This window comes from Aquila chrysaetos, chromosome 10 (assembly GCF_900496995.4).
Source record: "Aquila chrysaetos chrysaetos chromosome 10, bAquChr1.4, whole genome shotgun sequence".
Taxonomy (NCBI): Eukaryota; Metazoa; Chordata; class Aves; order Accipitriformes; family Accipitridae; genus Aquila; species Aquila chrysaetos.
The window spans coordinates 33,873,277-33,899,193 of NC_044013.1; the positions used below are offsets into that span (position 1 = coordinate 33,873,277).

General features: G+C 48.2%; 1 protein-coding gene across 2 annotated transcripts in view; it reads left to right on the top strand.

Moving 5' to 3' along the window:
* The window catches only part of CASTOR2 (cytosolic arginine sensor for mTORC1 subunit 2), a 136,841-nt gene that overhangs the window by 94,242 nt on the left and 16,682 nt on the right, over positions 1-25,917 (top strand). For both annotated transcript variants that reach the window (XM_030027126.1, XM_030027127.1), the window contains 5 exons: positions 20,170-20,363; positions 21,153-21,285; positions 22,630-22,753; positions 23,341-23,451; positions 24,855-24,937. In XM_030027126.1, coding sequence (XP_029882986.1) covers positions 20,170-20,363; positions 21,153-21,285; positions 22,630-22,753; positions 23,341-23,451; positions 24,855-24,937 — 645 coding nt within the window. The remainder of the gene's footprint in view (positions 1-20,169; positions 20,364-21,152; positions 21,286-22,629; positions 22,754-23,340; positions 23,452-24,854; positions 24,938-25,917) is intronic.

The window sequence follows — 25,917 nt, forward strand, 5'->3', positions numbered from 1 at the left end:
TAGTCCACGAAATGCTCTAATCCTGTGGGGATTGTCCCTTCCCAGGAAAGGCTCTCCCCACCGTGCGATGTGAAGCTGCGGGAGGGGTGATCCTGTGATGAAGCCATTGTAACGATAAAATCCCCTGGTCCTGTCTTGTAAGATCAATGGGCATGAACTGTCAAGTTTGGGGGATTTTTTTAAACCTGAGCACTGAAAAACAGGATGCTGTGGTTTGTCTCCAGCAGGGAATATACAACCCAACCCTTCTCTGCTGTTGCTTCTTTAAATATATGCCTGCCTTGTGCAAGGGGAAGTTCCTGGCCCCTGTATTCGTCTTCTTTTCTAGATCTTCTTCAGACATGTGGGAAATAGGGCTTTAGAAATAGGACTGCTGGAAACTCCTAAGTGCCATCCCTTCAAGATTTGTGCTCTTCTATCATTTGAAAACCCAGCCCCATAGCTTCCCCCACCCCGATGTCTTCACCTAGGACATCTAACATGTATACACATGAGTTTGCTTGCGAACTCATGAAGAGAACGTGTATTTGGTAGCCTCACGCTGGTGTGTTTTTCCCCACCCTGTTGATATATATGGCTCTTTCTCATGTAGTTGTCTCCTGTTCCTCAGCCTCACCTGACTGTTTCACAGGGTCTCAGGACCAAAGTCATCCTCCTGGCTGAAACTCCTGGCACATGTCCTGGACTTTCTTACTGAATCCTTCAAAAAGACAGTGCCAGAAATCATCAGGGGATGTTCAGTGGCACCTAATGGAAGTAGGGTCTAAGTTATGAAACGTCTTTTGTAGTCCTTGGAGGGAGAAGGAAGTCCAGGGAGTGGTTCTTAGCTCCCCATTTTGCTTGGCAGACACTTTCTCCTGCCCTAGGCAATGCTGATAAACTGGCTGCCCAACAGCATGCTTAGTGCTGGGCAGGAGTAGAGCCTGTTCTGAGAGGGTGTTTCTACTCCTGCATGAATCTGCCTTTTCCATCTCACCCCATCCCTTCCCTCTCCCCAGGACCTTCTTGCAGGTGTTGTGGCCGAGCATCTCCGTGGGGTTAGCTGCCCTGTCTGAACATGGGATGCTCCCTGTGCTATTCCACCAGCTCTGGGCCGCCAGCTTGCCATCTTGGCGTGGAGGCCTGAGTGGGTTTTTTGTTTTTGAAAGAGATTCTTTGAATTCAAAACACAGCAAATTCCTGGCGGAGGCAGCTGATGGATCATGCTCTGCAAGGGCTCCGTGCCTGGGACTTGCTCTTCTGTGGTCCTTCCCTGACCTTCCAGCAACAGTGCCAAAAACCTCTGTCGTGGGTTACGGATCAAAAATACATAAATAGAATGAACCAACACGCTGGGGTCAAAAAGGGGCCAAATGCTCCTGATGCCAGCTCACATGTGTGGCGTGAAGACAAATTGCCTGTCCTACAAGCCTGCTACTCACTGCAAATGGGGCTGGTCAGGAGGGGAGGGCATTGCTGTGTGTACAGAAGCTGGCACGCTTATGTGTTATATATAGGAGCCTGTATATAGATGCACACAAGCACATTATATGTTTATGTGCTAGCAGGCCACCACAGCCCAACTGCTTCCTCAGTTTGGAGGTTTCCCACTTAAACCATTCTGGTTTCCCTCGTATGTTTTGTTTTTACCTCTAATTTCCCACAAATGAGCAGTCAGGGAGTTCTCCTACCACTCTCCTAAAGGTTTCCTTCCCCTGAACTAAACTGCTTTTGCAGGGGATTTTCACTTATGCAGTAAAGTGCTTGTTAGAGGTCTGTGTGGGTGACTAAATGCTATTTGCTTTCCAGTGTCAGTCCTGTTCCATATTTGTATTTGTCTTGAATGTTCTGGAGAAATAGAGGAAAAATACATTTTAACTTCAGACCCATCTCAGCGTAAGTGAATTTTGTGCCTATTTCTTCTGAGGCTGGGTGCATTGATCTCATGGTTAAGGGGGTGGAAATAAAGAAGTAAAATCCTGAGCTATTGTAATCCTGTTTGGGTGAACTGGCTGCCTCCAAAGTCTACAGCCTGGTGTGGACTATTGTAATCCTGTTTGGGTGAACTGGCTGCCTCCAAAGTATACAGCCTGGTGTGGAAAGCATCTCATTTTTAATTACCACTAATGCTGCTGTTTCGGTGGCACTTAGTGCTGGATTACCCGAAAGCCTGGCTGTCTCAGGAACACCAATGTTCTCCATAGGAAAGTGAGATTTGCACACGTGCAGAGAATGAGTCTTTCTGCTTGGCTGGTTTCAACCAAATTTGCTGGAGGCAGAGGAAAAGCTCTCAAGGATCTCAGATTCTTGTAATTAATTGTGCAAATGGATGAGTGGGAAATGGGGAAGGTATTGTGTCCCTGTTCACCCTTTCCTGCTCCAGGGGAAAGGTCCCATATTACGCATCAAGGGGACCAGGCTTCCTCATGTGCTTTGCTCCCATTGCATCATGCTCCAGACAGCAGATGCCAAGGAAAGAGGAGCCAGCGGTGGGAGAGCGGCTGTTCCTGCCTCATCCCGTCAGTGTGAGCACCTCCTGGAGCCTGTCTTCCCCTTCTCACCCCATTAATCTCTTTTTTCGCACTGGCAATTACCATAATAATAATAGAATCAAATGATGAAGAGGTGAAAATGCCATAGTATCTCTCACAACATACAGTATTGGACCTGGTCCCTTGAGCAGGAATTGCTGGGAGATTTTGGGTGCTCCCTTGTAGCATGATGTTGTAATCTATCAGTGTGTACTCTTGAACTGTCTTGTTCTTTGTCACTCAGGGTAATAATTACCCAGACCATTTAACCTTCCAAATGCTTTGCAGCTATTAATCACTCAGCAGCATTCCTGAAAGGACAGGGTTCGTATCCCCATTATATAAACAAGGAAAGCGAGACAAAGAAGGTAGCAACAAAACTTCATAGGAAGCGTCTTGTGCTCTGGGGTGGGTCTGTTTTGGGGGTTTGATTTGCAGCCTGGTATTTCCTAGGTGCTGAGTCCCAGAGCAGTGCCAGTGCCACCGGGCTGAGAGCAGCACTTGCGCAAAGTCAGGCTCTGCGTGTCCCAGGGTGGGGAGAGGCTTTTGAAGAATTGCCCCTAAATTAGAAAGTTGATTTAGGAGTTAGGACTTCGACTGCTTTCCTCCAGCTGTGAGGCTTGTTTTTGTGGAGGACGCTGCAGGGAGACAGGAGGCGAGTTCCCAGCGAAGCCAGCATGGCAGGAGGGCAGGCAACAGTTTGCAGCCTTCCTGCATCATTTTCACAAAGCACGAAGCCAAAGTGTTACCAGCAACCTGGAATGCAGAGAGGACTCGGGTTTTGCCAAACACCAACCAACCATGCAGAGGCAAGGAAAAAATCCTGCTGTCTCCCATTTGCTTCGTTTGCAGCTAACCCTTAGATCCTGTCCCATTTTTATTCGTGGTTTCTAGCTTGTCCTCCTCCTGCATTTCTCCGTATCCTGGCGAAGGAAGTGCTGTGATCAAATGTTAATGCTCAGGAAAATCTAGCTGTGAGCAGCAGCGCTCACATCCTGCTGTTTAACTTTCCTTGTCATGGGCTGCAGCAGTCAGTGGTTGGGGCAGGCTGACACTGCGCGGGCCCTGCCACGGCTTCTCCCGCACGGGCTGTGCTAGCCATTGCTGCCTCCCTCCCTCCGAGCGCTAAAAATGTGGTGTGCCCTATCTCTAATACTCCTTATCAGGGCCCGGCTTTGTTTACTTGTATAATTCCCTCAGTGCCTTATCAGATTAGCAAGATTTCAAAGTGTTAAGAGCATCAGTGCCTGAAAGAGTTTTGCACTCGGCTTGCTTTGGCCTCCCTGTGTTCAGATTAGCTGCAAACACGTTCGTGATAATGGGAAGCTGTTTGGACAGAGGTGGTTTTCTTTTCATACTAGATTAATAATAGAAGCATGGAGACCTGTTAGAAAGGAGCAAGGCTTTCTCATGTAGTTGCTTTAATCCTTGTTACGTCTTTGATATCTGGCTTTTTTGTGCGTTGGTGTTGAGGAATGGTGGAGAAAGCCCCCACGGCCTGCAGCCAAGGCCACGTGTGCTTCCCGGGGTCAGAGGGAAAGGGAATGATTCCTCTTGGTTCTGGCGGGCTGGGCAACAAGGCCTGTCTGAGCAAATGTCTCTTTTCTCCTGGGTGAGTTCGGAGATCTGATTGTTTAAACAAAGGCCATGAAGGAGGTTACGCTGGAGCCGGCCACAGTCGTCCCTTCTTCCCTCCCTCCTCCTTCTCTGATGGTAACAGCAAAGCACATTACATATATGTAAGCATTATGTTAGCACATATGAAATAATGAGGTCTTCCTGTTCCTAACAGCGGCAGGGATAATCAGACCAATGTCTTCATAACATCCAGAACAACGAAGGTTTTTGGTGCGCGTGCTGCCGAGGAGCGTGGTTGGAGAGGGCCACCCAGCCCCTGTGAGGGTGCTCGCTCCTCTGAAAGGGGCTGGTCCTGACCCTCCTCGCAGACCTGGGCAGAGCCCTAACTGAGCTGTCACCTGCCTGCTTGAAGCGTTTGCCTTGTGCCCAGCTTGCACCTCATGCCATCTACTTATCTAGCACAGCTAGGATCTGTTTACAGAGTAGTTCTGCCTTGCTTGGAGTGCTAGGTACAGTGAAAAACAGGCTTGTGGTATAACTGGGCAGATACCTTTAGTCTCAGCCAGAAAAAATTTGCTCTGCTTTCCACGTTCATACCATGTACTCATTCCCAGGATGCAGTGTCAGCAGCCCCTCCAGCTCCCTCCTGTCCCCCTTTTGCCTGGTTGCAAAAGCATCCAACAGCCACGTTCGTATCTTAGCTTGGGCTCAGCCAGAGCCAAGCGTTGACTTTTGTATCCCGAAAGATCTGTTGTTATTCCTGCTTGCTCTCACCCTTCCCTCACCACCCTCTCCTAAAATTCCCACCCCTCAGCTTGCCGAATAATTTCAAGGTGCTAATTGCCGGGCACTGCAGCTGATCCATTGATCTGGAACACAAACAGTCTCGAGGTAATTTTCTGTCTGAGCCAGTCTGGAGCTTACGCAAGTGCTGGTGTTTGTTTCCTTGTTTTTAATTTCCTGCAAAGAAAAGCTTTTGTGTTGCTCTGGACAAGATGCCTGTGCCTCTGTCTCAGCCGGCGGCTGCTCCGTCAGGCCACGTGGGTCTCGAGGAAAATCGACGCTAACAATACCCATTTCTTGTATAATTGAAGTCTGTGGGTGGGAATCCAAAGTCCTGCTCAGTCGTGTCCCTCTATCAAAACTGCTGGGCTGTTCCTTGAGGTATCGGGTGTCTTCTCTTGCCCATCTCTAGTCCTACACGTGGGACAGACTGGGAGCAACTCAGACTCTTTGTCCTGTTAGAAAAATACCTGTTCTGTTAGAGGAATACTTGGAGGCAGAGGTTGCTGGGGTCACTCATCTCCGAGGATTCACACATCCCTTTCTGGAAGAGCTAACCACAAACCCGCCAAGCGCTGGCTAACTCCTGCTCGCTGGAGAGTGCCGCAGGCGTCCTGCACAGCAAAGAGTTAATTTTCCTGTGGCTCTCGCTTCCCGCAGCCGTCAGCAGAAGCGTTGTGCCTTTGCAGGGTTGGATGTGGCGAGGGGCGGGGGTGTGCGGGTGATGTAATGGTAGCAACTCCCCGCTCGGGGAGTAGGAGGCTGTGCAAAAATAAACTCATCTGCATTCCTTTCTCTCCCCAGCTTGCATGCGCAGGTTGGGTTTACCTGGAGGACTTGCTCGCGTACCTTTTAGCTAAAATCAGTGGTTGTTTTGCTCACCGGGGAAGAGGGCAAGGTCGGTGCGGCGGCTCGGGGCAGGGGGGCGAAGGGGGGCACACAGCCCCGTGAATGCAGGGACCTGCACCCCTCCGGTGAAGAAAGCGCAGAAGGAGCTTTGCGTCCCATTTCTGGGAGCGGTCTGGTCTCCAGGTGCTGTGTGCGTGTGTGTAAGTAGAAATGAGTAGCGGTTGTCTAGCCCCGAATCATAAGCAGATTTTGAAAAACGAAATAAACACCTATCTCCCTCCAGAAAACAGCCCCTTCTCTGCAGGGTCAGGTAAGGTGCCCGTGGCTCAGACCTCGTTTTTTGAAATGCTGCAGCCTGGCTGGGTCAGAGGTGGAGGACAGCCCTAAGGTGTGCGCGTAACCAGGTAGGAGGGAGGGACACGTTCGTTCGCACCATTTGCAGTCCCAGCCTCGTTCCAGGCAGATCTGTCACTTTGGCAGGAGGGGAAGGTTCGCTCCCCACCGGTACCTCACACCGTGCCTTTGGAGGGATGCTGGCTCCTGCGCACTAAGCCACAGCTTTAAGGACTTCATCTCTAGAAAAGGTAGCATTTCTTCTGCTGCTGATTCAAAAGGATCTGCCTGAGTGAGTGTGTGCAGCCCTCGCACCTGCGTACTTGGCTTTCCAGAAATGGCAAAGATTGATGACATCTCTGGAATAATTCAGCACCTTCCAGCCAAGGAAAGATTTTCCCAGTTCAAACAAAGTACTGAAATATCCCCTCTGTCTGTCCACAAGTTCACAGATGGAGTAGGAAAGGGGAGGTAGAAAGAAAGAAACATCTCACAAACTGGAAACTGAGCTGCTGTGAGTTCTTTTCCCAGCAGCACCCTCTGTCACCTGTCCACCTGGCATTGGCAGGAGATGGGGATGGAGCAGAGCTCAGCTGGTCTGCGTGGCTGGCAGCCAGGAAGGGTCTTTGGTTTTTCTGATGATGGGCTCAGATGACAAGCAGCAAACAGGTATCATCCTCACGATGATGGGTTGGGTAGCCAGCGCTCCCAGGTTTCTCTCTGGCTTGCCTGCAGACATGCAGATACAGCTGCACTGCCCTAAAAAAAGGTCCTTTTAAAACTGATGTAGTTTTGGGGGCGGTGCTTTAGAGCCATTCTGTAGTCTCAGAGTGCAATGGGAACACCCCAAAGGGACCTGTGTGTTCATTTGTCATTAGACACTATTGAAACTGCCTCTGGTCTGACTCAGTGTGGTCATTGGTGTGTATCCAGAACATCTCCGAGAGAGATGTCTTCTCCTCCATGTCTTTTAACTGGAACAAGGGGAGGGGGGCATTTAGAAAAACAACTTCAAAAGTTGGAGGGCTTGACATTTTCACGTAAAGGTATTTGCCTTGGAGAGCCCCGCTCTAGCACTGTACATCAGAGATGCACTTGAATGTTAAAAACGGCCTTTCTCGTTCATTCCACCGCCTTAGCCATGTCTGTGGCTCTGGAAATGACCCAGGATGCACACAAGACTCTTGCTGTGGCAGAACACAGGACCACAGCAGCACTTCCAGAAACAGTGATCTCATGTACCCGCTGGGGGCACAGCTTCACCAGGCTCCTCTTCTTGCCACAACCTTATTTCAGGCTCAGGTCAAGGACCACAGTCAGTCTGGGGGCTTCTGCAAGGCCAGGGAAAAATGATTGTAGCAGCAAAATCCCTGCAAAGCCCAGGGCGTACGCTCATCAGGTACTAAAGGCTGAGGCAGGGAAGGGAGAGGGACAGGCACATGAGCTCACGTGGGGCTTCAGAGATTTGTGCTGGGTGCCTCTGGTGAAGCAGCTTGGGCTGCAGCAGGTCTGGTAGATGTGCAGCAGAACATGTCACTGCTTGGGTACGTGGTTAGCGTGGGACAAGCAGAGACTCCAGGTAGTACTGCTGGCCTCTGCCTGCAGCACCTGGAAGGCGGCAGTACAGCACTTAGCAGTTGTCGAGTTCAGCTGTCTGTTAAGTCGACCCAGGGATGCTAATTCTTTGCTTGAAGATGGGGAAGCTGAGACCGGGAGGGATATTTGCTGATTTTAAAGGAAATATATTGTGCTTCACATGGCTGAAGATCTCTCTCCTGCAAAAGGAACTTGCATTGCAAACACATTCTTTTCCCCCTGGGAGATCCTGGCCTTTCATTAATGCAAGGGGATCCAGCTGCTCTCCAGATGCAGACCAAAGGATTCACTTGTTTTGGTTGTAGGTTGGAGCCTAATGGAGGGAGAAAAAAGCAGCTGCTTGGATTTCTGCAGCTGTTGCTGGTTTTCCTACTTCAGAGGGAAAGAGGAGGCACGGAGACCCCTCACCTTAGTGGCACAGGCACTGCTGGGGATGGCTCCGAGTGCCACGGCACTGCAGACAGAGGTGGCTTTGGGAAAAGTGCATGAAATGAAAATACCAGGAGACAAATAAAGGGGAACTGCTTCCTTTAAGTGCACCAGGACGGGTGGCCAAGTCCCATCTCCTGGGCTTAGTTTTGGTGCTATTCCTGTAACGCCCAGGAACGACAGTGCTCTGTGGTGGCAACATTTTACATATGTATTGGAAGAGAGGAGGACCTTAGCAACCAAATACTTAATGTGGAAGGGAAGTGCAGGTAAGGGAGAGGACGTGATGTGCTCAAGGTCACCTCACAAGCTAGTGGCAGAGTAAGGCAGGTAGGCCATGTCCGCTGGGGCCAGACCACTGTGATGGACTCACAGCATCCACCTGCAACGCTGCAACCCTTGCCATGGTCCCAACATCCCTGCATGCAGTCTGTCTCTGTCTGGCAGGGACGGGGCACCTGTGAAACAGCCTGCAGCTCTACTTACCCCTAAGCCAGCAGCCAGCTGGGCAAGGAGTATAAAAAAGTCTGGAAGAAAGAGAGATGCTGTTGCTGCAGCCAGAAGAGTATTCATCTTGAGAAGTATCTGCTCCAGGAAACACCAGTGCTAAAATGCTGTGGGAGATCAGCGAACAGTTTCATGTTTTCCAACATGTAATTGGTATGTACTCTAATTGCCCCATATTTAAAAGAGAAATAAGCAGTGGCAATAGGAAGGAACATATTTCACTTATTTTTCTGAATATTGGTGAAAGCTAGCATTATGTGGGCTCCTCAGCACGTATTTTCCATTACAAAAATCTTCTTACCTGCAGCATACTGTATTCGTCTTTTAAATATCATTGCTCCTTTCTTCCATGAAAAGCTTCCGTGAACTTGTGCAAATATTTGCTTGTTGTTCAGTGGCAATTTGGATAGTCACCAAATCCAGGAGCACGGTTGTACAAGCGAGCTGTGTTCTGCGGGAGGGACCCCTGCCGTAGGCAGCTCCAGCTGTAACTGAGTGCAAACACCTCGTCCACAGGCCTGGAGCGCTGCAGGGAGGAAGGGACCCACATCTCCAACATGGAAGGGCATCTGTCAACATCTAGGTCTTTTAGGTCAAAACCAGCAAGGCAGAGTGCAGCAGCAGGGCTTCATCCCCTGCGCTGCTTCTTCACCGCCTCAAAGGTCAGCTGCTCTTTAATTCTGGCTCTTCTTTCTAGATCTGTATGCCGAGCACGTGGCAGAAATGTAGCCCATGCTGACAGAGGCCTGGGGTGTAGAGACACAGCCCGATCCCTGCAAGAAAAGAGCAAAGTGTTAAAATCACTCTTGCAGCCACTGGTGTTTCAGTGACCAGGACCAGCTGGGGAGCCAGCAAAAGCCCCAAGGTGGTGATAGCAAAGGCGCATCTTTTAGAAGCTTTCTTTTCCTTGTCTGCAGTGCCATGATTATCTTTGAGTTAGACCACTCACGAGCTCTCAGCCATGCCTTCTCTTTTAACAGGTACAAGAGGCATCTTTGCAAATATAATGGTACCATCGTTATGGTGGGGGGCCATGGGCTCGCAGCTGGCTGGGGCTGTGCGGAGCTGGTGAGCATTGCCGGGTTGTGTTCTGGCCAAGCCGGAATTAAGCAGCAGTGCTGGGTTGGACCTGATGTGTGCTCGGGTGCACGTGCGTCGTGGGCCGTCCACCCTGTTGCTTCCAGGAACATGTAACATGCCCAGGCCAGAGACCCAGAGACTACCCAGGAATGGGTGCATTTCTGAACACAGCATGCTTCTTGCCTTTGCTTCTTAAAGTTAGAAAAAGCAGCAGACAGTTTTAACCTAGCTTTTGCTGGCTTTTTGCACTCACAACAGGCTCCAGCAACAATATTCACTTTATTTTAGCTCTTCCCTGGGAATGGGCTTTTCAGGTCCCTCTGCTTGCCTGTTGTCAGGCAGCAGAGAGATCCTGAACAGCTTATGTTGGGTAAAAGTCACTGGTTTGTCTCTTCAGTCCCAGTGGTGTGCCAGGCGTATTTGATTGCTGGAACTAGCCCAAATTCCTGTCTGCACCCTTAATTGGGAAACAGGGATGGGGATGAGCAGGGGACTCCAGAGGTGTAAATAGATCAGTCAGCCGCATGGCGTCATCTCTGCTCTGTACAAATGCAGTTGAGGACGTGCTGAGCAGAAAGAATAATTTTAATTAGCACGTACTCCTTCCCAAGCTCTGGAACTAGTGTAAATACATTGAGACTTCTGCTGATTTTAATGGACTAGGTAGTAAACTTTCCAGGAAAGGGCCACTCCTCAGCATCTACCTCATTCCTCAAAATCCATGTAGGCTGTGTCCATGTCAGCAGAGGTGAGGATCCCTTTGGCATCTGCTGAGAAAGGGATGCATGTGTTTCTGGACAGGCAAAGAGAAGCAGCAACAAACTGTCCTCCTCTGTCGTCCCGGGGCATGGACATTGTGCCTGGGATGTCTTTGTGTAACTGTACCGTCAAGGATAAAAATACACTGACTTCTCCATCCTTGAGTATGACATCTCCCGCGCTGTCAGAAAGACTTTCCTACTTCGTGCAGATACGTGGGCAGACATATGACAGTGGAGAAGCTGCACAGCACTGTACCCTCCCTTCCCTACAAACTTTTTATAAAGGCCTTGCTAGAGAGCTGCTTGATTGTAGCGCCTGCAGAAATGGTTGTGTTGTATGGGATAGTGAATGGGGCTGGTTAGAAAAAGTAGGTACTTTACGTAAAAACTTCCCAACTGTTTTAAAAATTCAGAATACTCACATGACCCTGCAAATTGTTTATGGGGCCAGTGAAGCTTTAGTGGAGACGGCTGAGCTGACACAGTCTCTCTGGTATCTCCCGAGGTGACTGGAAATACTCAGTATTAAATCACTTGATGCCTCTGGTTAGGAGCTATTTGTCTCTCCTTGAGAACAGGGCCTGAAGAAATGTCCCAGGTGACCTCACTGCTCTTGGAAGCAGGTTTTCGAGTCTCCTAATTTTTTTAAAATAAAGGTGGGATGAATGTGTTTAGAATTTCCCTCCAGTAAAGGGCTTGGAGAACTCCCTTGCTTGTGAGTAATAACAGTAGTTTCCATCAGATGGACATGGAACCTGGGGTCACCGTGTGTAATTCCCTGTGTATATAATTTGTCTTATTCACATTAATAGTTTGAAATTCAAACTGGTTATTACACTGGGTAGAGTTTGAATTGAATTGTCGGGAAAACATGAGAAAATTGCACCGGGTATGTTCGCCCATTCTAATGTAAACCCATAAAGAACCTTTAGATTTAATTAATCTGTAATTGAAAGAAAATCTGTAACAGCAGACGAGGACCAGTATAGGATAAATTTCATGTGACAAATGAGGGAAGGTGGCTGCATCGCTCAGCGTCACTTTGGGAGCGCTGCTAGGAGGTATGGATTTGGGGAAAGCTGATCCATACTGGGTGCTCTACAGGCGCCGGCTGCTCACGAATGAGACTTTAACAGGCCCCGGGTGCTTGTTTTTCCCTAGAGTGATTTCTTGTTTGCTTCCTTCTTGTTTTCCTTTTCTTTCTTTCCCTCTGTCTTATCTGTCTGTCTTTTATGGTCTTGATAGTGGAAAGTGAGAGACCTTTGCCTTTCAAACCTACCTTAATATCCCTAGAATAGCACTACCAACAGCTTCCTCCCTCAGTGGTGCAGGAAAGATGGTCAAAGAGGCCAGAGCAAAACTTTCCAGTTCCTTCCATTCCCACCCTGTTTTCAAACACTTAAATCTTTGCCACACTCCCTCTTTGGGCAGAAATTTTCCCTGCTGCTTGTCTGCCTAGTGCTGATTTTTGCATTAACTGTGAAATGCTTCAATTTTGAGATGTATATAAACCTCAGCTAAATCACAGATAGTTAAGAATTTTCGCCATTCTTCAGCCTTCTCTCCTGACACAGAATCGTAGAATGGTTTGGGTTGGAGGGGACTTTAAAGACCATCTCATTCCAACCCCCCCGCCATGGGCAGGGACACCTTCCACTAGACCAGGTTGCTCAAAGCTCCATCCAACCTGGCCTTGAACACTTCCAGGGATGGGGCATCCACAACTTCTCTGGGCAACCTGCTTCCATGCCTCACCACCCTCATATCTAATCTAATTCTGCCCTCTTTCAGTTTAAAGCCATTACCGCTCATCCTATCACTACATGCCCTTGGAAAAAGTCCCTCTCTGACTTTCCTGTAGGCGCCCTTTAGGTACTGGAAGGCTGCTCTAAGGTCTCCCTGGAGACGCCTCTTCTCCAGGCTGAACAACCCCAACTGTCTCAGCCTGTCTTCATAGGAGAGGTGCTGCAGCCCTCTGATCATCTTGGTGGCCCTCCTCTGGACCCACTTGAGCAGGTCCATGTCTGTCCTACGCTGGGGGCCCCAGAGCTGGATGCAGGAGTCCAGGTGGAGTCTCACCAGAGCGGAGTAGAGGGGGAGAATCACCTTCCTCAATCTGCTGGCCACGCTTCTTGTGATGCAGCCCAGGATACGGTTGGCGCACATCGCTGGGTCATGTTTCAGGACATGGTTTAGTGGGCGTGGTGATGTTGGGTTGACGGTTTGACCTGATGATCTTAGAGGTCTTTTCCAAACTTAATGATTCTATTTCTCTTTCTTAAATGTTGAGCTTCTTGTCAACCAACACCCACAAGTCCTTCTCCTCAGGGCTGCTCCCAATCCATTCTCCACCCAGCCTGTATTTGTGCTTGGGATCGCCCTGACCCATGTGCAGGACCTTGCACTTGGCCCTGTTGAACTTGATGAGGTTTGCACAGGCCCCCCTCTCAAGCCTGTCAAGGTCCCTCTGGATGGCATCCCTTCCCTCCAGCACATCGACCGCACCACACAGCTTGGTGTCGTTGGCAAACTTGCTGAGGGTGCACTCAATCCCACTGTCCATGTCACCAACAAAGATGTGAAACAGCGCCGGTCCCAGTACCGGCCCCTGAGGAGCGCCCCTTGTTGAGGTCAGCTGTTTCTTGAGGGCAAGATTTAGAAGAAATAGGGGGGTTTGTACCCACTTTATAGATAGGAAACTGAGGCACAGAAACATTGACGTTAAATATATAAAATGTCAAGCTGTCATTTCTTCACTGCAGAGTGTTTGAGTTTATGAACCTAACAATGTTCTTTTGACAGTTTTGTGAGTGGGATAATACCTAAATAGGAAAATGAGATGACAGGTTTCACAGCTTCCCTGTTGAGGGAGTTTGGAATAAAAAAACCTCAGTTTTGGATGCTCTGTTAGGAGAAAATGTCAAAAACAGAGGCACACAGTTAGAGATGGCGAGGTTCCCCGGCTGTGGATCCAGCCCTGCAGAGGTGCCTGGGCATCCCATCAGGAGCAAATTTGGGATGCACAAAGAAAAGCAATAAAAGAGACAAAAACTGAAGTTTGATGGTCCACTGTGATCCTGGAGAAACCTGCCATCCTATTTGCGGTAGCGCTTAGTATCTAATGAATATTTGGAGCTATCAGGACTTCAAAAATTCCTGATGTGCCCCTGGATGAGATGTCTTGCTGCCGGCTCATGCCTCTGAGACTGAGCCAGAGCGAATGCTGCAGGGCAGAGATGCAATGCTGGAGGCATTGCGCTCCTCATGTCGTGACTCGTGCTCGCAGGGCTGTCTTCTGTGCCTGCCTCTAGCGCCCATCACTGGCACAGGTTGCCCAGAGAGGTGGTAGATGCCCCATCCCTGGAGACATTGAAAGTCAGGTTGGACGGGGCTCTGAGCAACCTCATCTGGTTGAAGATGTCCCTGCTCATTGCAGGGGGATTGGACTAGATGACCTTTAACGGTCCCTTCCAACCCAAACTATTCTGTGATCACCTCCGGTATTGCCCTCTAAAGAGGGTGGCAGCTGACCAAACCGTTAGCATAAATGGAAAAAAATTGCAAAAGCTGCTTGGTTGTGAGCGCACCGCCCTCTTCCCAGGACGAGCTTGAGCTTGTTGGCATGTGAGATGATTTCAGCTGAATCAGAGCTGTGGGATTTTATTCCTTCTCTTGTGCATAAAAGCATTAACTTTTTGGACCTAATCATCATGTTTCCCAATGCAAAGCCAAGCGGTGTGCTTTCATCTTGCCTGGCTATTGTGCTTAGATAAGTCCCTTGGTGTGGGAGTGCTCTGTGGCACTCGAATCAAACCGACACCAAGGACTTTCTGCCTGGCAGCCATCTCACACCATGCTGCAAACTGCCTGTGGGGCTTGTTTAGAATTTGTGTGGCAGCAAGTCTTTGCTCCCAGTTATTAAGTGTGAAGCTGGCAGCGTATGTGTTTTGAGGCGGAAAGAAAGGGTATTTGCATCCTCTGAAAGGTTATGATTTGCATTGTAACATCCTCAAGACATTTTTGCTGCCCTGGTGGGGTCCCTGTGGGGGAAGCGCAGCGCTGGATCACTTTGGCTTGTCCTTGGGGCAGAGCAAAGCAAGAAACAGGGCATCCCGCAGGAATAACCCTCGTGCGTAGTGCATAGTGAGGACTGGGGCACTCAAAGCTGGGCATTGGACCAGCTTCAGAGCTCTTTCTGGATTGTAGCACATACAGAAACTGATAAATGGCATCTTTACCCTGCTTTATCCCCTTTTGCGTGGCTTTCTGGAAGTGAGAGAAGCAGAGTACTCCATTTCCTACCATTAAAGGAAAGTTTACTTAGCCTAATTTCTCAAAAGAAATGAGGCTCAGGTGGTTATCTTCCTCCCACTCTCCCCTCAAGATTTTGAGCTCATGTGGCCAGTTTCCACAGTGCCCTCAAGGATAAAAAGTTCCTAAAACGTTTTCTGAGCAGAGACATCCAGTTCAAACACATGCGCTTTAGTAGATGTCAGGGAAACCACACCAGTGGGTGCTGGAAACCTGCCTTGGGCATGCCAGCTCCCCACGGGCCCACTGATGCTTGGGCCATCGCACCCTCTTCTCGGCAGCACCCAGCTGCAGCACCCGGTGGCCTCTCCAGCCCCTCCTCAGTGGCTGTGAGATAAAGCTGACAGAGAAGTCAGAAAGACGCCCAAGCTTTGGATCAGGCTTTACGACCTGAGATAATCCCTCACTTCATTATAAGAGGGGATTTTAAAACTGCAGAGCAATGAAAAACTTCCACTGGGCAGTGGGAATAAACATAAAAATCCTATTAAAAATATATATACATAAACTGTGCTGCCACACAGAGGCACTGGCAACAGCTCTCCCAATTTATCATGAATTTTGCAGTTGGCAGCGCTTTTATTTTTAATGCCTGACCATTGGAGTCCTGCTATTGCAGGAGCTTTTTTCTCTATCTTTTTAATACAAGCAAGAGCCTAGCTGTCATTTTTGCAGAGGAAGGCTATAAAAGGTGAAATAAGTACAGTGTAAGGGATCTAAAGCCAGAAGGCTGGTCAAAAAATGCACAGTATTTCTTAATTTCATTATTTTTTAACATTTGGAGTTAGCTGTGGCTGCAAACATAAGTCATATAATGATGAATAGAATGAGCAATTGGTTCATTCAGAGTACCAGATCAAATCAAGGAGTAGCACATCACCCAGAGTATTTTGCTATAATGCAAAAATTTGTGTACTGAGTGAAGATAAGCACTTAGGAGATAATCCAACATACCACACCAAAGAAACAAACCAGGTGAAGAGAAATGGAAGGCACCTTCATTTCTCTCCAAGCACTACAATAAATCCATTGTATATCTACAGTTTCACTTGAAAGCTAATAGGTGTCCTCTAGTGGGTATGTGATTGCCGTTAAGTTGGAACGAGGTCCACAGAAAACAACTCACAGGGTATCCTTTTGGAGGAAGGGAATAAGTCCCTGGTTGGCAGTGCTTTCCACAGCACTGATCCAGATATCAACGTGGGTAGGTGAGATGCGTTTCTGCTATGCAACTGTGCATTTTCCAGTTATTCCCCCCTTAACTATAACCCTTTTATGAGAAATTTTAACCCATTTAAATTAGGTGCAGAAAGGGGAAAAGAGGTTCTGGTGGTGTTGCACTTTCTTAGAGCATTTTGCACGTTTTCCAATGCTCTTCTGGAGGGGGAGGACTCTCTCCCAGTGCTTTGCCTCCTGCTGTACAGGGTGCATGAGACTGAGGGGTCCCCAGGGTGGAAAACGGAGGCAGAAAATTGTTGCTGTTTTCCCACCGTTGTACACACCCCCACCATCGGGCTGACTCTTTGGTCAGACCTGTAAACCAGGAGATTTTCCTCCCCTGCTTTGTGTGACCACCTTGGCTGCTTGCAAAGACCCACGAGCTGGAAGCTCATCATCTGGCCGGCATCCTCCCAAAGGTATTTTAAGACTGCCACGTGGAGCACCAGCTCACAGTACTTACAGTATTTCGTAGTGCTCCAGCGGCAGCAATTCAATCCTTATTTGGGTTTCGGCCAACGTTTGTTGTCCTCACTGGAAATGGTATTGATTATTTGAGTTCAGGAGCCAATTATGGCTGATATGATATTCACCACCTCATGTCCCAGGATGACATGTGCATGGAGGCTACTTTGCTTCAGTTGTACCTGCCAGATGGGCCAGCAAGGCTCCGGACAGACCTCTGACCTTTTAAATCACCCATGGTGCAAATAAGCAGTTTAACTTCTGCCCTAAACTTTATTTGACACGTGTTTGTTGGGTTTGGTTTGAGCAGGGATTGGTATTTGTTTGATATCTCCCTCGGTGGGTGCTGTGTCCCGTGCCGTGTCCCACATGGCACCTGTCTGTCTGCTTGGTGGCACTGCAAATTTCATGCAGCGGGGAGAATTTTGGATGAGAGAAGACTGCTGTGCCAACAGAGAGCACCATACCATGGGCTACTGGAGGCCACCAGCGATTGGTACCTAGCGTTACGCTGCCAGGCAAAATCATAGGCAAGATGAGTGCTGCGTGATGATGGGCGGCAAACGATGGTTACGGAGCCTGCGGGCGGCTGAACCACTCCTGGGTGCCAGCTCCTGGCAGCAGGTCTGCAAAGTGTTACACAGCAAAAACACAAAAGTCTAAAGGCTTCACTCCAATGCAAATTCAAAACAAAGACCCTGATTATAATCAACAATGCCCAAGTCTCTGACTTCTTAGAGATCCTTCTCAGCCAGAGGTGACATGTCCCCTGTGATCAGAAGCAGGAGTGACCTGCACTCTGATAAACTAGTTGCAAGAGGATCTTGAGAGCCCAGTCGAGAGATTTCTGCGCTGATCTCGTAGTGCGAGGACGGGGGATGCTGCGGTGCTGAAGCTGTGGGGTGTCAGGAGCTCTGCTCTCCTGCGGGAGAAGTGGTGGAGAGTGGTGGAGCTTTGGCAGGTTGGTGCTGAAACAGGGGCGATTCCTCGTTTTGCTCTTTATTTATTACCTTATTCTGCCTCACTGAGTCTGCGTTAATGTTACGTCTGGTGTTCTCAGCTCTCCTTGGGTTTACTGCATTTAACAGCTTCCTGGGCAAGGCACCTTCCCACGTGGCTTATTTGATGCTATTTAGATGAATTTGTTGAGCCTCTAGCCTGGGTTTGTTTCATTAAAATTTGGGCTGTGCTTTTCCATCTGGCTGTCTAGTGGAAACAGTGTCCAAAATTGGTATTTCAGTCACTTTCTATATATTTTTTGCAAAGTTAATTGAATTATGAGAAGCAGGTTACTTAAGCAAATGCAATGGCCCCTGTCACACTTCATAGGGCCTGTTAAACACATAAAACCCAAACACGATTAATGCTTTCCAGTAATTACAAATGCAACGGGCAAATCAGCCTTCCTGCCCCCTGAGTAAGAGGTTGACGAGGTCTTCTTGGGGCGGCTCCTCCAGCACCGCTGCTGCTGGAGTGAAATGTGATAATGCCTCCGTTCACTGTGAAATACCGCATCTTCCATCACATCCCTGACCCAAAATAGTTTTTAAACTGGTATTTAATGACCTGCAGCCAGGCCCACGTCACCCATAGAAAGCAGGAATATCATCTACTCCGTTTATAGAGAGGGAAATGAGTTGTGATCTCTTCTCGCTGCTGGTAGTGAGTCATTAGCGGACTTGGGCACACGGGTGGGACGGGCCGACGAGCACAGGACCCCGGAGCACGCGGAGCTGCCCGTGCATCCTGTGCAGCTGGCGCAGTTACTGGGGCAGCCACGCTGCCAGAGGCTTTTGGGGACGAGTTTGCAGAGAGGAAAGGTGTCACTTGACCTTTCTGTGATTCAGTTGCCTGGCTGCTTTAATGGCTTTGGGATGTGGGAAATGGAAGTGTAAATACCGATGACGTGCAGGTGGCCTCGCCCGCGCTTGCCTGCTCCGTGCTGCCAGGGAGCAAATACATGTCCAAAGAAGGAACACGTCTTTTTTTTTTTTTTTTTCTTTTTTCCTCCTTCTTATTTATTTCACAGGCAAGGAGCAGAGGTGGGAATAAAGGAAAAAAAGACGTCAGCTGCTTATTAGATCAGCAGCAGTTGTTTTGAGCCCTAGCTTCTCCATGCCAATTGATGTAGTAAGCTTTGTTTTGGGGGTGCTTTTCTCATGCAAAGGGCTGTCTGATCAGAAAATGGTATTTTGCTGCAATAATTTTCTGCAAGCAACTTGCAGTGGTCTCTCTGAGGTAACATGCTGTTGATTAATGCACAAACTTACCCCCTCTCCCCGGTGTCTAGTTTTCATTCTGTGTAAGCTCTGATTATTCAGTAAAAAAGAAACATTGGCCTATGAAGCTAAACATCAAAATGCAGAAGCAGAACCCTCAGTGTCCCCACTGTTTGCAGTGTGTTTGCTCAGGGTTATTTTCATGCCACACACAATTGAGGTTATTGAGGAGAGCAAAATGAACAGTATTTGTTATTCAGTTCATTTTGGGTTTTCAGCGCTGTCGTTGTCTCACAGCAGTGGTGCCTGGGGATTCAGGGGGTGTGAGGTTATGAATTTATTACATGGTGTCTGGAGCTGTACAGAAACAGCTCCCAAAGGTCTCACTGAAGGAGAAGGAAAGGATACTGTATGGAGGAGCCAGGAGTGGGTGGACAGAGTAGGAAACGTGGGTACGGAGACATGAAGTGGCTTGCCTGTGGTGCCAGGGCGCTGACTGCAAGAGCAGCAATACTGGGATTTATGCTTTCGGACTGCTGGGCTGCATCTAACCTCTAAGCAAAGTGTGTAGGTTTCCGCTGGGACCTCCGCTGTGTCTTTGCTGGCTGGATCTGCATCTGAGGTCAGGTTCCTTACGCCAAGTAGATTTAACCGGGATTATGCATTTGTAAGTCTGGATCTGAACTGTTTGTTTCTATAATTTGCCAAACCAAAATCCAAAGTCCAGAGAATCTTAGAGAAGTTTATGCCTTCATTGCAGGGTCTGCGTCTGGGCTGTTAATACATTAAGGTTTCCTTAAAACAGTAATTTGTATTAAATGGTTTAGCTGTAGATTTTTAACTACTGAGTGATAATAGACTAGAAGCAAATGGAATGGAACCAGCTTATTCTTAAAAAGATTTCCATTATCTTAGTATGTGATCACCTTGTAATCTCTAGTGTATATGTTATACCATCCATCCCTTACAGAGCTCTTGTCTTCTGCTTTAGAGATAGAGGCAGCAGCCTGCAGATGCATAGGGTACCTGCTCTGCATCTCCAAAGTCTTGGGCTAGTGCCCAGGCTGCTTTGTCAAACTCCATCTCAAGTCCAGGAGAACAAAATTTGGTTTTACAGCAGGAAAAAGGAAACAAAAGAGACCAGAAAAGCTTGAGTAAAGTATTTGGAGAAATTGTGCGATAGAAGAGATTCGAGTTAAGTCAAAGACCTCAGGCTGTTTCCACATGGGGAAGTCAGCAGTGCTGGTCACTGGCATCCGAGCGAATCACTGAGGCTCATGTAGTTCCCTGTGTTGTCCTTGAAAATCTGTATGAATCCTGCAGTGGAAGTTGATGCAATCAGTGTATCTGAAAAGCGGCACAGTACCAACCCGTGAAGCAGCGCGGGAAGCCCGGGAGGTTGGCTGGATAAGCGGGCTCATCTTCTTCCTTGCACTGAGGTCTGTGCTAACCACATACGGACCAGATGGTGGACCTGGCTCTCTCTGCCTCTAAAACAAACCTCTATCCTCCCCCTCTGTCTCTTCGCAGAGCTCCCTTCCTCGGAACACTTGAGCGTGGCCGATGCAACATGGCTTGCCCTCAATGTGGTGTCTGGTGGAGGTGGCTTCTCCGGCTCCCAGCCCATCGGAGTGACCAAAATTGCCAAGTCAGTAATAGCACCACTAGCTGACCAAAACATCTCAGTGTTCATGCTCTCCACCTATCAGACGGACTTCATCCTGGTAAGAGGACATGAGAGGTCCAGGCAGAGTTACCTGCCACCAAATGAAAGTTCATTTGGATAGTTTTAATGACATTTCTGGGAACAAGTTGTTTGAGGAACAGCAGAAGTACCAAAGTCTGCTTTCCTCAGAGCTCTGTGCCTTGTAGTTAGGCTCTCTGACATCTCAGGAGCTTTTCCCATGGGATGAGGCATTTGTTGGTATGGGTTATCTGGTGTCTAATGAGAGTGCTGAGCCCACGCTGCAGTCTCTCCCTTAATGGAGGCACTGGCAGCATTTCCCACCATCACTCAGACGTTGGTTTTCTGAGAGTTAGAGGAAGATTGTGTCTGCTGTCAGATTGGCTGATGATGACCAAGAGGCTCCAAAGTTGTTTTGGGGATAGACAGACAGACTGTCTTTCTGTCTCACACGCACACGTGTGCACGCACACAGGCCACGACCACATAAGCTTTATTTCCTTAGGAAACAAGGCTGAAGAACAAGCCGTGCTGAGTTCTTGAAGGGATGCTGGAAAAGAGGTGAAACGTCTCCCTCTTAGAAGTCTCCACGCTCTTTCCACAGTCTTAAAAGCACTGTGGTGCTTAATCCTACTGATATTTGCAGTTGTATCACCAAATATGCTTCTCTTAGATGCACATCCAGATGGTAATTATCCTTACACACCTGCTGGCTCAAGCAGGAGTGATGCGTCCACTTTTCTGTGCCCTGGGAATACGTAACCTCCACTGCAGTGTATTCTGACTTCTGGTGCATAACGTCATGAGCTAATCCTGTTGTCAACTTCAGGTACGTGAACGAGACCTGCCCTTTGTGATGCACACGCTGGCTGCTGAGTTCACCATCCTCAGAGTAGTGAATGGGGAGACAGTGGCTGCCGACGACCTTGGGATAACAAATGGATTTGTCAAACCAAAACTAGGTAAGGACCAGCATGGGCTCAGCTTGCCAGGGAGCTGGTCTCCATGACGCATGGGGGTGAGTGTCTGCCTCCCACCTTCCCTCAACTTTTTGGTGAATGTTTATCCTGTTGTAAGATAATAAACTATCTTAACACACACCTGAGTCTATCCCAGTTTCAAGCAAGGATTTGAGTAACTGCTTAACTTTCTGAGCAGTGCTGATGAGCTTTGCTGAATTTGAGCCTTTTAATGCTAGTTTCACATCTCCAGAGGAGACATGCCTTTTGTAGGACGGAAGGTTAAAGTGCAATTCATTTCAGTTGCAAAAATAATATTGTCTGTAGCCCGTATTTCCATGTTTCAACATTTCAAAGGAAAATGGCTTATATAAAAGCTTGTTTAAGTATTGCAGTGATTGATGCACAGAGAATAGTGTTATTCAACTTTCACACTTCACTACCAGTCAGGATCAAGACCACAGTGAGCCTAGGGCTGTACAGAACCTTAGGATTTTTCCAGTCTAGAGAAACAAGCATCAAGCAAAGGGCACAATCAGGAAAAGGAACTGCTTAAATACATATGTTTACCTACACACCTGTGTGTAAATTTTCTGCCCTTAACCAAACAAAGCAGGGATCAGTATTATGAAGTGCCACTCAGCCTCGTCACTTGAATAGCTATAAATAATCTCATTTAAGAAAACGAGCCTTAAACAAAAAGCATAAAGGAGGGCACAGTGAAACGCTCGTTGCTTATGCACAGACAGGTATGCAATTTGCTGTGTTGCTCTATTTAATAGTTGAATGCCTAAATACTGGCTGCTTCACAGCCACTGGCTGCAACGTGTTTGCCAAGCTGCTGCATGACAGCTGGTTTTTAATTTTTGTGGATATTACGGCAAAATAGGCCCCCAGAAAGGAGGGAAAAGAGCGTACACTGCCAGCAACCACAGCTGGAGAAATGCCTTCCATAGCCCTGCCTTTTAAATGGTGGAAGCCTGGATTTATTTCTACTTTTCAGTTTGTGTTGGCACCTCCTTTAGCTTGCCCCTTGTCTCTTGTGGATGCATGCAATGGCCTGAGAGCCCCTATGAGCAGAGAGCTGACCTGTGCCCCCGTGCAGGGCAGGGTTCTCGGGATGATCTCACCCTATGCCCCAGGGAGAACACGGCAAGAGCAGGTTGTCGTCAGGCTCCTTGGTCCCTGTCCGAGAGCCAGCAGGGCTTCAGCAATGAGGAGCTTCCTTCCCAAACACTGCCGGTTTTCTCTGTGGCCGCTGCCGGTGCATGGATAACACGTCTGGTGGGACGTGAACCTGCTGCAGACGTGGCTTCATAGTTGTGTGTGTCTCTGTGTCTCTTTCAGTTCAGAGGCCTGTCATTCATCCCCTTTCCAGTCCGAGTAATATGTTCTGCGTCACCAGCCTGGATCCAGATACCCTTCCCACTGTTGCTACACTCCTAATGGATGTCATGTTTTACTCCAATGGGTAGGTCCCGGCAGGGAGACAAGCTCCCAGGGGAGGAGTGCCCGGCGTCTGGAGGCACACATTCACGTTGCTTCTCCAGGATGCCAGGGATCTGCTGTGGCCTCGTGCTGCTGAGGTGCTCTGCATGCAGGGAGGGAGGTTTCACAGGCTCAAGAGGGTCGTCCTGACAGATGGAAGCCAAAGAGAAGATTGAGGGTGTCCAAAGACATCCCCTGGCTTTGGAAAGCTGAGCCTTTTCAGATTTAAGCTAAGAGTAGCAATGTGATCAATGTGCTGGGTTTCCACGTATGACCGGAGGACGTACAGCTGGCTGTGCTGCTACCCATTGGTGCCTGTGGCTCCTGGCCCACAGCCTGCTGCGAGAGCACCTTGGGGCAGGGATGGAAGAGTTTTCTCAATTGCGGGGCCTGGCATTTTTTTGCCCTGCAAAATCAAAACAAATGAAAAGCAGTATAATGTGACAGGACTCAATGTCACTTCCCTAAGTCAGTGTATGAACATTTCTGGTTTCACTGGCTGTATCTGCTTTAAAAGCCCTCCTTTGCTCTTCTAGCCACAGTCAATGCTGTTCTCTTCTGTTTCTTCAGAGTAAAAGACTCGGTGGTGGGCAACGAAGACTCTGGACATATTCGCTTTTTCTCCTTTTCTCTCATTGAGGGTTACATCTCCTTGGTCATGGATGTCCAGACACAGCAGAGGTGAGCTTTGGTCTTAGGGTCTCCTGGACCCCAAAAAAGCACCTGGGATGTTCTCAAAGGAGCAGGAAGCAGCTTAAGCTCCTCCATGTTAATTCTTGGGAGCCTCATTGCATGGGTGTCATGTGCCTGTACACCCTGTCACTTTTCTGAGTGAAGTCTGGCATGTTAGTTCCAGCTCCTGAATTTTGGGCTTGTCTGTCCAAGCCCTCAGTGAAATCACAAGCCAATGTAATGTGAGGTTGTCTCACTTTTGAAAGAGGAACACTGGAGCAAAGTGATTTTGACATTTTTATTCCATTGTTCATTAGTTGTGCTTTTAAGAGCAAAACCCCCAAAACTCTGTTGTACTATTTGGTGTATGTGGTTGAAGTTTTACTGCTAAAGGCCAAAAGTAGGGTGGGGACTCCAGCGATGCTGTCCTCCCGCTTTGCTTTTACACATGGCTGGGCTTGGTGCGGGAGTCTCCTTGTGATGATAATGTATTGAGTCATCCCTGTGCAGTGGGAGCCCATGACTCGTTTGTCTGGCAAGGAGAAAGTTAGCTAGGGAGCAAATATCAGCCTGTTTGTGTGTGTGTATGTGTACTTCTGCAGCTTCACATCACAGAAGTCTCTGAGGTCTGGAGGCTAGACTGGATGCTGTGCTGAGATGCAGTGCATAGATTTGCTTTTGACACACAGTGCAGTGTTTGGTTTTGATTCTTGCCTGCCCTAGGGACTTGTTTTGCAAACTATTAATTGCCCTCTTGAAAGTTTCTTTGACCTTAATTGGAGTAAACCTCTGTCTGCCTTCAGGAGAGGCTAGAGGGTTGGCACGGCAGCCTGGTACTTGGGGAACCTGGGCAGCCAATTCCTCCTCTGTCACAGATTGCCTGCTTGACCTTGGGCAAGTCTCTCAGCCACTGGTCTTCTTTCCCCTGCTAAGAAATGGGGATCTCTGCAGGGATCCCAGGCACCGCCCAGGGATGGTATGGAAGGAACTACTGGAGATGCTCAGACACAAAACCAGTGGTCACCGTTCACATTTCTAAGAGAGTAGGTGTGGAAGCATACTCTGTCCCTAGGTGTTTCTAAAAGCAGCTCAAATCAAGCCTTCAGATTAACAGTCTCAACATTTATAAAGCTGGGGCGTGGCCTGTTTCTTAGAAACCTTTTTCCGTGCCTCTCTGGGTGCCTATGCACGCTTCCAGCATCAGATGCTGATTTACCACAGGACACCTGGAGAGGCAGGCAGGGGCAGCTGTCCCGCTTGCCTTGAGTTTTCTCAGTTTCACCGAGCTGCTGCCGCTGCTATTGTTGGCTTGAAGCAGCACAGGGGTACAGGAACAGCAGCATCCCCGCAGGCAGAATCTGACACGCTGCTGTGTTTTAATTGCCATGTTTGGTATTCCTTTTCTTTTACAGATTTCCTAATAATTTGTTGTTTACAAGTGCATCTGGCGAACTCTGGAAGATGGTGCGGATTGGTGGGCAGCCTCTTGGCTTCGGTAGGTAAACATTTGGGGGATCAGTTGGTGTGCAGGTAGTCAGTCGCCTCAGGGCCTTCAAGGATGATGGAAAAATCCATCTGAGGCTGAGGCTTTTTAAGAGCCAGCAGCTTAAAATGACTTTGCAAGCTGAGATTTTCAAACAGGAGGAGTCTGACTCCTACCTAGTAAGTCAGACTTCTAAATATACTTTTGAAAGTGCAACATGCTTGACAGCTCCATCTAAATTGCAGTCATCTGCTGGACTTTGGAGGTAGCTACAGCTGGGTCTCTGTTCAAAGAGAAAAAGTGGACAAAAAGATGGCATGGGAGTGCGTTGTAGATTACTGAAATTAGTGGTGAGAAGGCATTGTCGTACTCTAGTGCAGTCCTCGGGCAACTCTGTGGCTTTAGTTGATTTAGTATGGATTTATAGCAGTCCAAGTGGGAGTCCTGTTCATAGACCTGTTTCACATCCAGTGCTGCAAACGTTTTCTCTACTCAAAAGAATATTGGAGCAAGTGCTTCATGTCTGCCGAAGTGTACTTGTTATTTTTATGTCCCCTGTAATTTTAAGGCATCTGATCTGAATACTGCAACAAAGGCCTGATCTTCAGAAAACACTGGGGCTCCTTCCCATGGTCTCTGAAACAATTACAAAATACAGGCTTCAAGAACATTTCTGAAAAATATTTGGCCAATTTTTATATTTAATTGCAACTTCTACACCAGACAACCAAAAGTAGCAAGAAGGAAATTTTCACACACCTTCTCTTCATGCATCTTAGACATAAAATATGTAGAAATGGCCTGGTATATGTTATTGATGGGACATCAGGACACCTGCCAGTCCCCTGAATATGTGATGTTTGAATATGTCAGCTTGTAATCAATTTGAAATGTTCAATTTGGATCAGTGAAACTCAGATTTCACCTGGAAACAATGTACCATTGATCTGCGATGAACAGGACAGATGAACCATTTAAGTTGGCATGAAATC